The sequence below is a fragment of the Mya arenaria genome, chromosome 2 (genome assembly GCF_026914265.1).
Source record: "Mya arenaria isolate MELC-2E11 chromosome 2, ASM2691426v1".
Taxonomy (NCBI): Eukaryota; Metazoa; Mollusca; class Bivalvia; order Myida; family Myidae; genus Mya; species Mya arenaria.
This window is the reverse complement of record NC_069123.1, coordinates 56,577,572-56,595,519: the sequence shown is the minus strand read 5'-3', so window position 1 is coordinate 56,595,519 and position 17,948 is coordinate 56,577,572. Positions and strand designations below refer to the sequence as shown.

Here is a 17,948-nt window from a genome sequence, read left to right as displayed (position 1 = left end):
ACATTGTCCTTAAAATCTCATTCTAATTCATATTATTTTGATTTCAGGTGGCCCGGTTACGGAGCCCCAACCCCCTGCATACAAGCCTGTGCTGTATGAGATGGATTTCTTCACTACCTACTGTATCTGGTGGAACCCCAACACCGATACATGGAGCACTGATGGCTGCAGGGTATACCTTGTTCAGATATTTAATCTTCCAATGTTAACTTCAATCTTAAAAATAAACTCACTTATACTACATCTTATAAGAATCAAACTAAAAAGTTGTTTTAATTTTCATTGTACAACAGTATTAAAAGCATAACAATTCTTTGAAACTTAGACAAAATCAATCTAACTTACAAGAATAACATTTATAAGTTATATATCTTAATGACTGCTCTTCCCAGGTTGGACCATTGACACAGGTGAACCGTATCCACTGCCTGTGTAACCACCTGACGTCATTTGGGGCTGGATTTGCGGTCCCCATGAATTCCATCAATCTCAATGATTCAGCCTTCAATAATCTGGATTCCAATCCAATAGTGTTTGCCACCATGGTCTCCATGATGTGCCTCTACCTGCTCATGTGCATCTGGGCCCGAAAACGAGACAAAAAAGACGCCATTCTGGTCAGACTGAGAGCCTTTCGTTTTCACCAGTTGACCATTAGTTTTTAGCTCTACTGGCCAAAGGCCAGAAGAGCTTATGCGATGGTAATGTGTACGTAGTATGTGCGTCCGTGCGGTCGTGCGTTCGTGCGTCTGTAAACAATTGGTTGTGAACACGATTATGGGCCATGAAAGTTTTAAAGAAATGCTTTCTATTTTTAGCCAGGTCTGCATGAGCGAATTCTATTTTTAGCCAAGTTTACATGTACATGTAAATTCAAGTCTAGAGTTAAGGGAGACAATTTGCAAGTCTAGGATTTTGAGAGACAATTTGCTTTTTGCTTCTGCAGTTGATTTTGTGAATTACTCTGCCTTGTTCTTGTTGAAAGCCCAAAGGCCATTTTTTAGCTGTAAGTTCTGTAGTTTGCGCATTCATCTTAACAAAATTGGTTGTGAATGTTTAAGTTATGCACCTGGTGTCATTACTGGCCACACCCAGGGTTCACAGGTTTGGTAAATATAAATCTGGAAAGGTTTGAAAATCTTTTTGTGTGTTCGTGCATCCATCTCAGCACAATTGATTGTGAATGTTTGTTCAAATTGATCAATGTTGTCCTAGGATGCCCTTGACTTTGACCTTTTGACCAACTTTTTTTTAACTTTTAAAACTACAGAAATTTTTACTCTGAGTACAGCTTTGAAGGCATTTTTTTTTGTCAGATGACTTTTACTTGGCACATATTAAAATAGTTCATGCAACTAATCTGCTTACAATACTTTCTGGGCTCAGATGTTGAACGTGCTACTTTTTCAGGTAACCCAAACACAAAACATAAACTATATGTCTGTTGCCTTTTACCCATACATACATGCTGTAGATTGATATGACCACAAAAGCCATGCCAGTAGAGCATAGGCCCTTTTGGGCCTCTTGTTTCTTCTTCTAAAAACCTCTGAAAAATTAAATAAGTATTATAGCTTTTCATGAATTTCTATGTTTTGTAAAATCTGCTATAGTTCATAATTCATGTTTCATAAACACCATTCTGCACCATAACCAAAAATAAATGTCTTTTTATGAACATGCTCATTTATATGAAAACACCTGATTTTTTTCTGTTTTAAAAAGACAACTTACGTGTATCATTATTTTGGTCATTCATTATTAGTTCACTAGGTTTGTGTACATGTATTTTGTATTTGCAGGCGGGAGTGTCACCCCTGCCGGACAATGATCCCAGGGACAAATATTTGTATGAAATCACTCTGTATACTGGATCTAGGAAGAGCTCAGGTACCACCTCACTTTTCAATAATCCATCAGTACCAGTTCATTTGGATTTCGCTGCAGTTCATTTTTTTGTGTCACCTGCTTCAAGCCCTTCATTGCTTCATGTTGTCAAATACACTTACAATTTCTTTTGAGTGACTTGCTACAGAATCTTTAAACTTGCTATGCACATTCATCATGGTCAGAATATAACTGCTATTGATTTTGGGTAGGTTAAATAATAATAACATTGGTACAGTGAGCTTTGCACTCCAGACTGGTGACATATCTGATCTGCCGAATTCTTGTTTTTGAAGACATTTCCATATTTCAACAATAAACCAATTTACATGCACAGTAAGAGGGGATGAACAGACTTGTTCAAATTGTACTGATCATAAGACTGTAACAATTTTAAAATTTAAAATAATGATTATACATTTTTAGCTCAACTATTCGAAGAATAAGGAGAGCTATACTACTCACCCTGGCGTCGGCGTCGGCCGTGGCGTCGGCGTTGGCGTCACACCTTGGTTAAGGTTTTGCATGTAAGCACCTTTAAGTCATTATCTCAGTAAATACATCAGTCATTGCATTGAAACTTAGGATATGTATTCCCAACTATCTTACATATTAAATTATTGAAGTTAGATAACAATTATTTGAATATAATGCAAATAATAGGCCTTTATTATTCGACTTAGAAATTCTGGTTAAGGTTTTGCGTGTAAGCACACATGGGTTAATATCTCAGCAACTACTTGAGGTATTGCATTGATACTTGATACAATGGTACTCAACCATCTACTTAAATAACCAAGTAAGATAACTCCAGTTTGCATTAAATTAAAATAATGGCCCCTTTTTTATTCGACATAGAAATTCTGATTAATATTTTGCATGGAACCACATTTATGTTTATATCTCAGCACATCATGTATTGCAATGAAATCTAATCTTACAGTGATCCATGCATGTTTCGCCAAAACTTTTCAATCCATACACCAAAAAGCGGAGGAATAGTCGAGCGCACTGTCTCTGTGACAGCTTTTGTTATTACTTAAAATTGAACAGGTACATCAGCAAAGGTTTCGTTCATCCTGACCGGTGACAAGTCAGAGACTGCCCCGCGAGTTGTTGAGGATAACTTGAGGCCAATACTGCGTCGTGGGGCTATCGACACGTTCATTATGGCTGTCCCTGAAACCCTTGGAAACCTCACTCATCTCAGGTACAGTTAAGCATTCGGTTAAATATGCTTGTTTGTTAATGAAGGAGGCTGATTGAAAGTTTTCTTTAAATTTATTGTGAGTAAGCCCTGAATTTAGATTTAATTATTTATGTTGCATGCTTTCTTTTAAAACCCTTTAGCAACTGTATTATATTTTTATATGGATAACTTGTAATATAAAATCTTAACTTGATAGTAATAATATTTAAATTAAATTTAATCACACAATCGTGTGACATAACAGCCACAGAACTCTCTAAGTGTTCACTTAAACTGTTGGAAGTTATTAAACAACAACCGTTCGAATGTCAGTTCTTTATTGTTCCACGTTCTTTCTAAGTATAATAATAAGTTCTAAATACAGCATGACATTTAAGGTAATCTCGCATCCTAACTGCCGTCCGTTAAGGACCCAAGGCCGCTTTCCTTGCCTTGCCTAACCCCTCTCTAACTATCTTTCCAACATGCTTTCATATATACTCCTAGCTCTTGACAGGCGTGCCTATCAACCACCCATTTAATTTCTGGTTACATACAAAGAACGTCTTTTTACAGTCATGAACTGTCAAGCTGATTGGACTAATAGCCAGCGGCTATCACGATCTGTCAACAGCTAGGTCTAGGCAATTTACATACAAATCTATCTTTGATAATTATGATGAAATATTTGTTTTTCGTTCCAAATAAACTTTGAAGTCTACTTTTGATTTTTTGTTATTACTTTAAAGTGTTTTATACATAACTCCGTTACGTGACAATCATTGTTCTTTTAAATATTGTTTTACTGAAACTTTGTCCCTCTCCCCACAAAACCAATAAAAGACAGCAACAACAGACAACAACAACAAACACATTAAAAGACATGTTTTATTGTAAGGCACACAAAGTCATGTGTAAATGTAAGGGAGTAAAAGTCATGAGTTAATTTAGGGCACACAAAGTCATTAGTTAATGTAAGATAGACAAAGTCATGAGTAAATGTAAGGGAGAAATAGTCATGAGTTAATTTAAAACACATAAAGTCATGAGTTAATGTAAGATAGACAAAGTCATGTCTAAATGTTAGGGAGAAAAAGTCATGAGTAAATATAAGATAGACAAAGTCAAGAGCTAATGTAAGGGAGACACAGCCATGAGTTAATTTAAGTCACAAAAAGTCATGAGTTAATGTAAGATAGACAAAGACATGAGTAACTGTAAGATAAACAAAGTCATGTGTTCATGTATGGCACATACTGTCATGAGTTAATGTAAGATAGAAAAGGTCAAGAGTAAGTTTATGGCACAAACAACTAATTTGTTAATGTACCTAGGATCTGGCATGACAACATGGGAGCTGACCCTTCATGGTACTTTAGTCGCCTGATGGTGCGTGACTTGCAGATGAGCAGCAAGTACTTCTTCATCTGTGAGGACTGGCTCTCCCTAGACTGTGATGATGGACTGGTGGGTAAAGCTATCTAATAATTGAATATAGAAAAAAAAAGATACCATTTTTAGCACTACTGGCCAAAGGCCTGGAGAGCTTATGCCATGGTAATGTGTACGTAGTATGTGCGTCCGTGTGTCTGTGTGTCTGTAAACAATTGCATGTGAACACAATACAGTCTTCAGTTTTGTTTGTATCTCGATGAAACTTGTACAGTATTTAGATATCCATTAGAACTCGGTTTCTTTCGAAAACCAGCCAGATCCGCCCATGCATGCCTAGATTATGGGTCTTGAAAGTATAAAAAAAATGCTATTTTTGGCTAAGTCTATTTTTAGCCAAGTCTACATGAGCGAAGTCTGTTTTTAGCCAAGTTTACATGTAAAGTCACAATGGCTTGTGAATGTTTGTTCAAATTATGCCCCTGGGGTCATTACTGGCCATGCCCTCAGGTTCACAGGTTTGGTATACTTAAATTGGGAAATGTTAAAAACCTTTTTGTCTGAAACAGCTATGCAGATCCTTTCTTTTTTTAACAAGGCTTAATTTAGTGGTCCACTACCATGGTTGTTCAAATTATGCCCCTTGGGTCAAAACTGGCACTGCCCCGGGGGTCACAAGTTTCCTAGAGACTTATTTAAGAAATATTTTCAATATCTTCTTGTTTCAAACCACAAGGCCCATACCTTTGATATTTGTTGTGGAGCATCATATGATGACCGTCTAGCAAAACATTTGAAATTATGCTCCTTGGGCAAAAGCTGGCCCCACCCCTTTTGACTTAAAGCTTAGCAGCAATGAAATTTTGACCATGTGTACAGTTTTGCAAACGAGCATCAATGTTGTCCTCAGATGTCCTTGACTTTGACCTTTTGACCAACTTTTTTTTATTTTTAAAGCTACAGAAATGAAATTTTGACCATGAGTACAGTTTTGAAAGCAAATATTTTTTACCCTCAGATTACCTTTACTTGGCACATATTAAAATAGTTCATGCAACTTACCTGCTTACAACACTTTCTGTCCCCAGATGTTGAACATGCAGCCTTTTCAGCTAACCCAAACACAAAAAGTGAACTATATATGTGTTGCCTATTACTCATACGTACATGCTCTGTATTGAAAATTACCACAAGAGCCATGCCAGTAGAGCAGAGGCCTTGTTGGGCCTCTTGTTAAAATAACCAGTTTATTATTTGGCCATTTCATGTTCAAGTGGTGTTTATGTTCTTTGCATTTTGAGGTCATTGATTCAATACCAAGTCAGAGTACGTCTTCCTCTCTTGATAAGTTACTTCAGTATCTTTTATTAACCAGGTTTTCAACGAAAACCGGGTTATTAGAATGAGGTTGTCGTTGGGCGGGCGGGCGGACGGGCGGGCGGACGGGCAAACATTGGTTTCTGTTCAATAACTTTAGTTAGCATTGATAGATATTGATGAAACTTGGTGTGTAGGTAGCTTATGGGAAGAGCTAGCTTGGGATTGCTTTTGAGGGGGGGTGGGGCTAAGGTCAAGGACACTGTTACTAAAAATAGAAAAATGGTTTCTGCCCAATAACTTTAGTTAGCATTGATAGATATTGATTAAACTTGGTGTGTAAGTTGCTTGTGTGAAGAGCTAGCTTGGGATTGCTTTTGAGTGGGGAGGGGCTAAGGTCAAGGTCACTATTACTTAAAATAGAAAAATGGTCAAAGTCACTGTTACTTGAAATAGAAAAATGGTTTCCGCCCAATAACTTTAGTTAGGATTGACAGATATTGATGAAACATGGTGTGTAGGTAGCATGTGAAGAGCTAGCTTGGGATTGCTTTTGAGTGGGGAGGGGCTACGGTCAATGTCACTGTTACTTGAAATAGAAAAATGTTTTTTGCCAAATAACTTTTGATAGCATTGATAGATATTGATTAAACTTGGTGTGTGGGTAGCTTATGTAAAGAGCTAGCTTGGGATTGCTTTTGAGGGGGGTGGGGCTTAGGTCAAAGTCACTGTTACTAAAAATTTAAAAATGTTGTCAGCCCATTAACTTTAGTTAGCATTGATAGATATTGATAAAACTTGGTGTGTAGGTAGCTTATGTACAGAGCTAGCTTGGGATTGCTTTTGAGGGGGATGGAGCTAAGGTCAAGGTCATTGTTTCTAAAAATAGAAAAATGGTTTCTGCCCAATAACTTTAGTTAGGATTGATAGATATTGACGAAATTTTGTGTGTATGAACTAGTAGCTTATGTGAAGAGCAAGCTTGGAATTTCTTTTGAGGGGGGTGGGGTCAAGGTCACTGTTACTAAAAATAGAAAAATGGTTTCTGCCCAATAACTTTAGTTAGCATTGATAGATATTGATGAAACTTAGAGCGAAGGTAGCTTATGTGAAGAGCTAGCTTGGGAGGTGGGGTCAAGGTCACTGTTCCTAAAAATAGAAAAATGTTTTTCTGCCCAACAACTTAGAATTGATGGATAATGATGAATCTTAGTGTGAATATAGCTTATATGAAGCTGCAGATTGAACTTGCACATACAACAAATTAATTGGCTATAATTTCTGATTGCCCATAACAAAAACCTGGTTTCGTCGCATTGCCGCGCTTCTAGTTTCACCTTTTAGACAATTTTCAAGTCAAGGCAAAGATTATATAAATGATTATGCTAATTTTGTCGTAACAATAACTTTAAACCTCTCATTTCAGATTGACCGAGTTGTGCCTATAGCGGGTAAGGCGGAGTTGACCAACTTTAGCTTCCTGTTCTGGACAAAGGCAAAGGCGAATCTGACTGACAGCCATATCTGGTTCAGTATCTTCCAGCGGCCAGCCAAAAGTCACTTTACTCGCATCCAGCGGCTCACCTGCTGTCTGTCGCTAATGTTCTGCTCCATGTGTGCCAGTATCGCCTGGTATGGAACTGCTGCAGATTCTGATCAGAACGTCAAGGTCGGACCCATCAAGCTGTCCTTGGCTGGTGTCTATGTTGGCATTATGAGCAGCGCTATGACCCTCCCGATCAACATCCTAATTGTCTTGTTGTTTCGATACTCAAGACCTCTACCCAAGTCAAAAGAAGAGCTGTTGGCCATGAATGAAAAAAATAAAGCTCATGTAGACTCCAAGAAAACAGATAAGCAGACAGATAATGAAACAGACATAGACAAGGCTTTCTTTGATGAAGAAGAGCCAGACTATTACATTGAGTCAGAGTTACGCAACCAGAAGGAGTTTTTTGACATGGACAACCAAGACAAACACAATCAGCAGTCAACAGGGGAGATCACTGAGGCAGAGGCTGGACTCGTCCTGGTCGCCAACATTCCCATCCCCAAAGACCTGGCTGTAAGTGATCACTTTTTATGAAATCAAACTCCAAATAGTTTTAACAATAAGCCTTATTATAAGTTCTGCAAAACAAACATATAATGATAAATATCATAATGTTTTACTACAAATGGAATTGATTAGAAACTGCTATTGATCACTGGTTTAACATTTTCGGGAGTTTGTGGCTTTTTTTCTCCAGCAATTTCATATGAAAAGAACCCCTATTTTATTGCATTTAATATTAATAAAGAAAAAGAAGAGAAAGAAGAAGAAAGGTTCCTTCAAGCTTCCTCACTGGTGCGTGTACATTGCATATGGGTTGTGTTTCTGCACCATTGCTGTAGCCTTCTGGCTGACCGTTGAGATAGCAGGTGTATTCGGGAGAACCAAGTCGCTAGAGTGGCTCCTCTCCTTCTTTGTGTCTGCTTTTGAGTCCATCTTTTTCTCGCAACCGTTGAAGGTGAGTTCATGGATATGTAAAATTTATTTCAAATGATTGCTCAAGTTCTAAAGCCAAGTCAACAGCATAGTATTTTTATGTATAAGTACGAGTGCATCTGCTTATGGCATAACGATGAAATTGTTTGGGAAGGAACTTCAAATATACTTGTGTCTTTTCTAGATAATTTGCATACGTAGGATAGAAACTGACTTGACATCACTTACAATTTATCAACATGTAATTTAAATTTGCATATCCAAATTTGATTACATTAGATGGAATTGAGAGATATGTTCTGCAAAGCAGTAAAAGTAGTCCCTCAAATTTTTTGCAATAAGACAGACTGTGTTTGTGAATGGAGCATATTCGACAATAATGCAGCCTTAAATATCTCGTCAATGCACGTAGTTGTAGAATCAATTCCTGTGTTACAGCCAGTAACTAAATCAACCATATATCTACTTCCTTCTCAAAATGACCCTTGTGTCACCTTTTACTAGTTCCTATTGCTGCTATATCTGATCCAGATTGTCCTCAAAATGTACACCAGCAATTACTACAATAACTGTTAATAACTGAATCCTTTCAGAATCGTTTTCAGATTACAACTCATCCTTTCATTCAAGAGGTCCATCGTTAAACCATTACCTTACCACAACAAACTCTTCTGGTAGACACCAGTGGCTGTATTCAATATTGTTCTGACCCATTCTTTATTGAATACAGTTCGAGTACCGATTTGCAAACAAACAACTCCATTGTGTGTTTGATTTAATTAAAATTATTCTGATCAGCAACGATCCTTTAAATCCATCCAATGAAATGAGTATGACAGTATGAGCTTTATAACAATGTATCCGTACTTTCTCTTAGGTGTTAGCACTGGCGATGTTTTACGCATTGGTGATCAAGAAGCCTGACATGGACTCAGATGACGATAGTGGGTCTGGTCTTGAGACAGACGAGGAGTGGCTCCATAACCACCTCACGGAGAAGGACCTCACCAACCCAGACACACTCCGCATGCTGGAGGCACGCAAGGCCAATGCCCCACTCCCTCCCGAACTTGACTTCCTCAGAACTGCTAAGGCAGAGAGGTTAACTTTGTTACTGATCAAGTTTGATAAGCAAGGGTTTTGATGATGCTGAAATCAAAGTTGGTCATGTTGCTTCAGGTTGTTCAGGGAATGTTTGATAATATATCTGTGAAAAAGCATATCTATTACATTTTAAAATGACCAACTTATTTTAAAACAGCTGCAAAACACTAGTTGAATCTGTATAAAAAAAACTTTCATAATTATAATGGCTAGATTCAAATAATTTATTACCAATTATAGTATATTGCTATTTATGAATCTGTGAAAAAAAATAAAAGTAACTTTCAACTGATCTTTCCTTATCTGTGGTAGCTTCATATCATAATACGGTAGCTCTCTGAAGGGAAAACATACAGTTGCCGCTTTGTCTGTCCATCCGTCTGTCCTTCCATCACACTTTGGCCAGAGAAAAACTTCAGAATTAATGATGGGATTGGAGATTTAAATAAATATTGGTATAAAGATAGATGGCAGTGAGAGAAAGTGCAGTGCGGAAATAAAAACATAATCCTATTATGCATATTTATAATGTTATCTCCCCTCAACCATTTTTTTCATATTTTGTGCTTGCACACCCTTGTCTGAAGAATAAATTCAAAACTACTGATTGGATTGAAATAAAACTTGGTATAAAGATAGATGCAATACATGACTGAGTATGTTGTTTTCTGTCATTGTGATGTAACAACAGATGAAAAAAAACTAATTTCAAACTTTTGTCTGTGTATTGCCAGAGTGAAGGAGCGGCAGATGCACGAGATAGTGAAGGAAGTGTTCGTGTGCGTTTCCTACATTTTCCTTGTGCTGTTGCTGGCCTACACGAACCGTGACCCCAGCTCCTTCAGGCTTGGTGAAACCTATGACAACATTTTCAACCAAGGAGAATTTGAGAGGGCTGTTTTTGGGGAGAGACAGGCGTTTGATAAGGTTTGGGAGGAAATGTATTATTTATACTTGTTCAATATATTTTTAGATTCTCCTTCACTTTTAATGCACACGGGTAGTTTAAGACATAGAGAATAATGGGTTTTTTCAGCTTAAAATCATAATTTATTATATGTTTAATGGTGGTAAAAAGGGATTTATCAGTGAAATAAAAATGACATTTCACTGCTTCAAACAGTGAAATAATATTTCAGAATATTAGCCCAATCTTACTTTCCAATGAAACGTCAGAGCGCCAGGGCTTTGAAACTATTTCAACAACGTCATTGGAAATGACATTACGTTCGCATAATTATTAGTTTCAGTGTTAGATGGCAATATATTTCACTTTGTGAACAACAATAGTGAATCAGTAAATATCTTTTGGAGCTCACTCAGTGAAATGTATTACAATCTTACACTGAAACAAACAATTGTCCTCTATATATTGCACCAAGTTAGCGATATAAGCTGTACTTTATGAGTGAAATATTTACTTTTGGTGATCACGAAGTAAGATATATTCCTATTATACAACAAAACAATCTTTCTGTTTATTATATGCTTTAAAAGGATATTTAATGACAGTAAATTGTATTTGGTAGTATTTCGGAAAAGCACGCAAAAATGTATTTGGATGGTACATCATTTCTGAAACCTGAAAGCATATTACAATTAAAATAGATTAGGTTCTCAATTGAGGTTCAACTCATGTCAGTGTTCCTTTCCCAATTACCTATATGAAAAAATAGTTTCAAAAATGCAATTACAAACTCATACATTAAATTAATGAATACATAATAATTTATTTGCAGGTCAAAACATTTTGAAAGATGAGAATTTCAAATATTTGACAAGCAGAAATACTTGTGATACAATCATTGTTTATTTTCGGACTGCAGATCAGGCGTTACGAGGATTTCTGGAACTGGACGCAGAATGTCCTGGTGAATGGCCTGTATGACCGTGAATGGTACAATGGGGAGTCCTACATAGAGCCAATGATAGCCGACCGCAACTCCATCCTTGCCGGTGGGGCACGACTCAGACAGGTCCGCATGAAGAAAGGTAATGCTTTGTTGAATTAACCTGATTTGCAATGTCTATGTATAATAACAGTCCTCTGTCTCTTTTATAAAGTTTTAGTTTATAAAATTCAAATCTGACCAAAACTGTAATTTATTTCATTTAGGATAAATGACAAACATAAATGGTATTAATGGAGAAACATTTATCAATTGATGTAATGAATTATTTTTAGAACCTTGTGAAGCGCCAATGAACTACATCATGTACCACTGTGACCCCAGCTACGCAATACTGGATGAGGACAGGGGAGACTACCTGGAGATGTGGGAACGTGTCGACCAAACTAGTAAGCCTTTTGTTCCTGATAATGCTCCAGCTGTTATAAACTTATAAAAAATTTAGCTCAGCCAACAATTATACATGCTAAATGATGTGTTTAGCTGTTCTGGCTTCCATCTTTCACTAAGATCAATGCCACATTGAATTTGTAATACAAACACTTTGACTTATATGTCTTTTTTACTGTGGCTATTTAACTTTCATTTAAGCTGGAACTGTTTACACACTTTGAAATTTCATTTTATGTCATATATCCTGATAAGTACAAGTGTTCACTTGTTTCAGACTGGACTCAGATACCTAACTCCTACTTCACATATCGTACATGGGAGGAGCTTGATGGATACCCATACATTGGTCAGTTTGCCACTTATGGAGGCGGGGGGTATGTGGCCGAGCTGGGCACTGATTGGATCGTGGCCACTGATGTCCTTGAGTTTTTACAGGAGAACAACTGGCTTGACTCAGGCACACGGGCAATTATGGTGGAGTATAACCTCTACAACCCGAACACCAACCTGTGGGGTGTGTCCATGTTCCTGATCGAGTTCCTTCAAACAGGAGGTTTGGTTATGCTCATTGTAATTTGAAATTTTTAGCTTGTCTGTTCTTCAAAGAATAAAAATTAAGTTCTTGTCATAGCCTTGGTGATGTTTTTTTTGTAAATGATATTCAAAGTCATTCACCTTGCCAAACTCAAAAGCAAGTACCCCCCTATGTAGATATTCAAATGAAACTTTGTGCACATGTTGCCACATAAGGCACATTTAACCAAGGCCCTTTACACTGGCTTTAATAATATTGAATGCTTCTTTTTTTACTGAAAAACAATGACGAACATTTTCACTTGCCCTCGTATTACATGTAGTTTGTTCAGATTGCAATTTTTTCTATACATTGTCATGTGGAAAAATCAATTAAAGGATGGAGACATATATAACCATTTAACTAAATGCCATTGCCTGTTAAAAATTCATTTCAATCTTTCATCCCATTGCAATTAGTAGAATCTTTAAATTGAAATTTAATGTTCATGTAATTTCCATGAAACGTTTGATTTTTTATCGATCGTGAATTGAACTAGTAATCTGAATTTGCCCAGAAACCATTTGTAAGATACTGATAAATAAATTCATTGCAGGTATTGAGATCACTCCAAAGTTCTACATTCTGCGCTTGGATCGTTATGCAGGAGGGTTCATGTACTTCGTTATGGCCATGGAGTTTGTTACTATTCTTTTCGTCATCTTCTTCACTGTCAGAGAATACAGAAAAATCAAGAAACAAAAACTTGGCTATATCAAGGTAAGAATCATGGCTTGTACTTTTATTAACTTAATAGCTTTTATGACACATTTGGAATTATGGAAAAGCACCTTATATAACTAATACTTCAACACATTTTTATCTTACAGGAGTTTTGGAATGTATGGGAGTGTATCTGCCTGCTGTTTGTTTACACCATTATTGTCTTGTTTATCTACCGGACGGTGGTGAACGGGACTAAGATGCGTGAGGTTTCCTACAACCCCAACTCCTTCACAAACCTTCAATTCCCAGTCCTTCTAGATGAGGTTAGTTGTCTTCCTTGGGGAAAGCTGTTGATACCTTGATTTACATTGCATTTTCTCGCCTATTAAACAATTCTAAGAAAAACCTTGCATACTTTTTTTAATTTTCAGTTTAATACAGTTCTATGTTTACCTTAGAATTTAATGACAATACTTAGTTCTTCACTTGAAAGAAATTAGCCCTGATTAGCCTAAAGCAATGTCAGACAGATTTACAAACAAAGTTTATGAGTTAAAATCAAAGTAAACATTGCATTGATATTAAATGGAAACAAAGAAAATTGGGTCTTTATGTTACAGTGAACTATACAGATGCAGCTCATGATTGTCCAAAAATGCTTTGCTCTCTAAACAAACAAAAGTAGTTTATTCCTGTCAAAAATTAACAGCCCTTTAATGAACTTGACAAATTCACATTGTATGCTGCCTTACTCTTGAAATCATTTCTTATTCAATCTATTCAAAAATTAATATAAAAGTTTGTGCATACAATAAATAACGCCTTCCAGATTGCAATTTTCAGTTTGGATTTATGAGCCTTAAGTTTTCAAATGTGATCATTTCTTCATAGATTAATTTTAAGTATATGTTTAAACTAAACTAAAATAATTTCTTCATATTCCTAGTTAAAGAAGTAAAGTATAATATTAATTGATCATTGCATTGGAAAATATTTAATAAATATTCTGAGCATAGACCTTGACAGGTATTCAAGTTTGGATATTTACATTTCCCTTCTATTTTGAATAACTTTGTGTGATGCGTTGTAAGATTGATAGTAGACATAAGCCAACTGATTCTTAGGGTATGTAATAGATGTATACAGCTGAGACTTTTAGAGAATAACAAAATGAATATGACTCTTTTTTTTCAGCTGTGCAGCTATTTTATCGCCTTTCTGGTGTTCATGTACACGATCCGTTTCATACACCTGCTAAGATTCAACAGGAAGATATCTGTCCTCGGCGACACACTGATGGCTGTCGCCAAGCCAATTGTCAGTTTCATGATTGTATTCCTGTTCGCATTCATCGCATTTGCATTGACAGCTTACTTATTCTTTGGGAGAAGTCTGCGAACTTTCAGGAACTTTGTGACAACCCTTGAAACTCTGGTTTCTATGATGCTGAGTGAGAAGTTTTTGTATTTTACCGCCATAGATTATCATACCTTTCAGTAGTTCAAATCTTGTATGTAAAGCTTTTATCTTCTTTTGGTTAAACTTATGTGCTTGGTACATTATTCCAGACTTGCAGAAATGCATGCTTGTGTATACATTTCCTATATTTTAATTAAGTTGCTATTCTATTTTCAGACAAGTTTGACTATGAAAGCATGATGAAGGAGTCAAACGTGATTGGACCGATCTTGTTTGGGTTCTTCTGTGTTGCATTCAACATCATCTTGATCAACTTCTTCATCACAGTCATCCTTGAGGGCTTTACTGCTGTCAGGCTGGACAAGAATAAGCAGTCCAACCAGTATGAGATTGTAGATTTCATGATAAAGAGGGCGAAAATGACCGTGGGTATTGGGCAACCCAAAAAGATGAAACGACCAAAATTGCCTGTTGATGATCCAAAAAACGTCCAGTTTGTGTATTTGGAAAGTAAGTATGATCCATATACATGTAATAAGCTTAATTCAAAAACTTTGATTCTGAAAAGTGTTTTTATTTTATATATAATATATTTTGTTTAATCACACAATACTGATGAAATAAATCAAAGAGAATCGTTCTTTAACTTACGGGTATGTTGTATATAAATTTGAAACTTTTTAAGATATTCACATGAGACTTGCTAGAGTTGTTTACAGTGACAATACATATCAAAAGTGTGTGAAGTTCCACAACTGTGGCATAAATATTTGCAAAGTTATGCCCCTTGACTGACTGAAAAAAATGGACAAATGTTGGTGTTCACTTTTTTTCTGTTATTTCATTAAAATGTTCATGCCATTTGCTCTTAATAATACAACTGAAACTAAGTGATGACCCCAATAGCCATAACAAATATTGATAACCATGTTTAGCAAAGCAAGGTTCAAGGCCCAACAGATACTTCACGAGAGGCACACAACATCAAAATACAACTGACATTCAGTCTTATTTACAAGACTGTTTTGGTATAACATTATGTACAAGTAATAGATATGATTGTTACATAATTAATGTTTTAAGAGCTGACACCGGAGGAGGAGAAGATTCGCGAGCTTGACGAGAAGGTGAACACCATGCTGGACAAGTTTGAGGACATCACCTATGTCAAGGACGAGGCCGAGAGCTTGAAGGATGAGCTGAAGAACTTCACAAAGAAGAAACGCAAGATTATCTCAAGCTAGAGTTGAACCCATGGAGGGACTGAACAAGCCCTTTGCCTCAAATATGAACTAACATGATGCAACTTAAGTTGTGGCCTTTTGCAAAACTTCTTTTCTTTGTTACTCAAGTATTTGCTGACATATTATTGGACAAATCCCATCACACAAACTCACAATGAAGAAGAAACCAGTAATAATACAATGCTATGCAGCTCTTGTAAAACGATTGTCAGGTCAAAGAAGAGGGCAGTGTAAACATTTATATATATATGAAACAAGAATCAATTTTGAAACTAGGAATTATCTATCCAAAACAAACACTATGATTAATCTGATGGATTTAAATGCTGTTCTGTATATAGTCCAGATTTACAACACTTCATGTTGGCCTTGGACCATTTTCAAAAAGAAAGTGAAATAGAATGGCAAAAACATACTGGTTACATGACAAACAATAAATAATGATCAAACACAACTATACCTAGTTTTGTCTATCAATAAAAAACAGTAAAAGTATGAATTTACACATTTAATGAAAATTTCTATGCCATGTATTATTTTAAAAATATCTGAGCAGCTCATTCTTATATTTTTCTGATGTTTTTTTTTTCATTTCAGAATATCATTGCAAAAAAAACTTATATTGCAAGATTGTTAACATGTTTCTGTATTTTGCTTTTCATAATCTGTTTAAAATTGGCCAGTGATTAAATATAAGCAAGCATTAGATAGTTTGTTCATTAAATAAACTGTTTTTAGGTAAACTTGTGTCATACCTGTATCCTACTGCAAAATTGCATTGACCTACTCGGTCATACATTCTTATATATAGGTGAGTGTGTTTTTTTTAAAGAAGCTTTTATGCTCTTTGATAGAAGCACTTTGTTACATTTTAATTGCAATTGAAACATGTATGAATAACAGATTAATTATCTTCAACATAGCATTGCTCCTACTATTCGATAATGCTAGGTTCAATATTGTTTGTGTTAAGTAGAAATATAAGTGATATTTGAATTGTTTTGTCATTTTAGTTTATATTTGAGGTCAGCTCATGGGCAGATTTTGGAACCAATTATAATATTATGATCATGGACAATAAATAGTTATTTTTTAAGATTAAGTTAAGTGTATACCATTTCCAGTACTTAAAGGGACTTGCTCATGGTTCATAAAATGCACTTTTTACGACTTTTTATTTTAAATATTACAAAATAAAGATTGGATATTTTTGAGGCATGTTAAAACTAAGATATTGACAGCTGGAACCCTTGAACAAATGTTGATATTTGCTCAAATACTGTCTTTGACGACCACAATTTTGAAAAATGTTAGTAATATCTTTCAGTAAAAGGATGTAGCATGATTGGTTGGTGGACATTATCATATGATGTTACAAATGTATTCAATTAAGGTTAAAACATCAATCAGCTATTGTATATTAGTTCTTGTGACCGAGTGGTGAAGGCGTCAGTTTTCCATGGCATGGTTTAGCACCTAACTAAAACCAAAATAAAAAAAGTATACCGGTTCTTTAATTGTATTTTTTTCTGAAATTTAGGTATCAAAGAGTAAGATAATTATAAAATAAGTGATTTCAGATGCATTTTTCAGAAAACACATTTTGGTCTAAACACATGAGTGAGTCCCTTTAGTATTGTTTAGTAATCTTTTAATGTATAGTTTATATTATTTCTTTTTCATTTTCATATGAATTTTAAGAATATGTGTTTCTTTTGGTTTTGCTTTGTTTTTATTTTAGAATTTGGAAATTTATTGTTTTGTTATCTGTTTACTTTTGCTACTAAACAATAAAAGAACATCTTGAAAAGTATTTCTTGTTTATTTATGAAAACGACATTCTGAAAAATCCTTACTGTTGACAATTCAAGATATTGCTATCATTGTAGAGCTGTGTCACATATCTGGCCACTGTGTCTCTTGAACCATATTCATGTCAGATTTAACTACCGGTATTTGTTTTTCAACTTTTGGCAATTTCGTCTTTTTTAGAGACTCAATACTTATCGAAGTGGAGTGCTAAACATTTACTACATTTAATTAAAAGCTATTGCACTCTTATTTCAGATGATACTTTGGTATCAATTTTAAACACATTCTTAATTCTAAATTTGTTATCTTTATGAAACAAACCTGAACACATGCAGTCTGAAACTTTTCTGACAGTTTTAATTTTTGAAGACATATTTTTCTGAAAGTACTGCAACATAATATTGAATGTGAATTAAGCTTAAGTGGTATCAAATACAGATTCCTGTATCATAAGTTAGAAAGATTAGCTTCATCATTATATCGATTGTACTTTTGAGCACAAACTATTGGAATTTTATTAAAATTATATGTTTTCGTCAATGGCCATGTAAAT

At 35.5% G+C, this 17,948-nt stretch overlaps 1 protein-coding gene across 1 annotated transcript in view; it reads left to right on the top strand.

Moving 5' to 3' along the window:
- The window catches only part of LOC128216058 (uncharacterized), a 76,308-nt gene extending 58,912 nt beyond the window's left edge, over nt 1-17,396 (top strand). Inside the window, exons 31-47 of the mRNA XM_052922654.1 lie at nt 48-172; nt 393-617; nt 1,803-1,890; nt 2,941-3,097; nt 4,411-4,543; nt 7,212-7,850; nt 8,086-8,295; nt 9,151-9,374; nt 10,112-10,304; nt 11,204-11,369; nt 11,563-11,676; nt 11,955-12,233; nt 12,811-12,974; nt 13,085-13,243; nt 14,115-14,370; nt 14,556-14,849; nt 15,423-17,396. Of these exons, the coding sequence (XP_052778614.1) occupies nt 48-172; nt 393-617; nt 1,803-1,890; nt 2,941-3,097; nt 4,411-4,543; nt 7,212-7,850; nt 8,086-8,295; nt 9,151-9,374; nt 10,112-10,304; nt 11,204-11,369; nt 11,563-11,676; nt 11,955-12,233; nt 12,811-12,974; nt 13,085-13,243; nt 14,115-14,370; nt 14,556-14,849; nt 15,423-15,583 (3,587 nt within the window). The 3' untranslated portion in view covers nt 15,584-17,396. The remainder of the gene's footprint in view (nt 1-47; nt 173-392; nt 618-1,802; nt 1,891-2,940; nt 3,098-4,410; nt 4,544-7,211; nt 7,851-8,085; nt 8,296-9,150; nt 9,375-10,111; nt 10,305-11,203; nt 11,370-11,562; nt 11,677-11,954; nt 12,234-12,810; nt 12,975-13,084; nt 13,244-14,114; nt 14,371-14,555; nt 14,850-15,422) is intronic.
- Nucleotides 17,397-17,948: the final 552 nt, after the last annotated feature.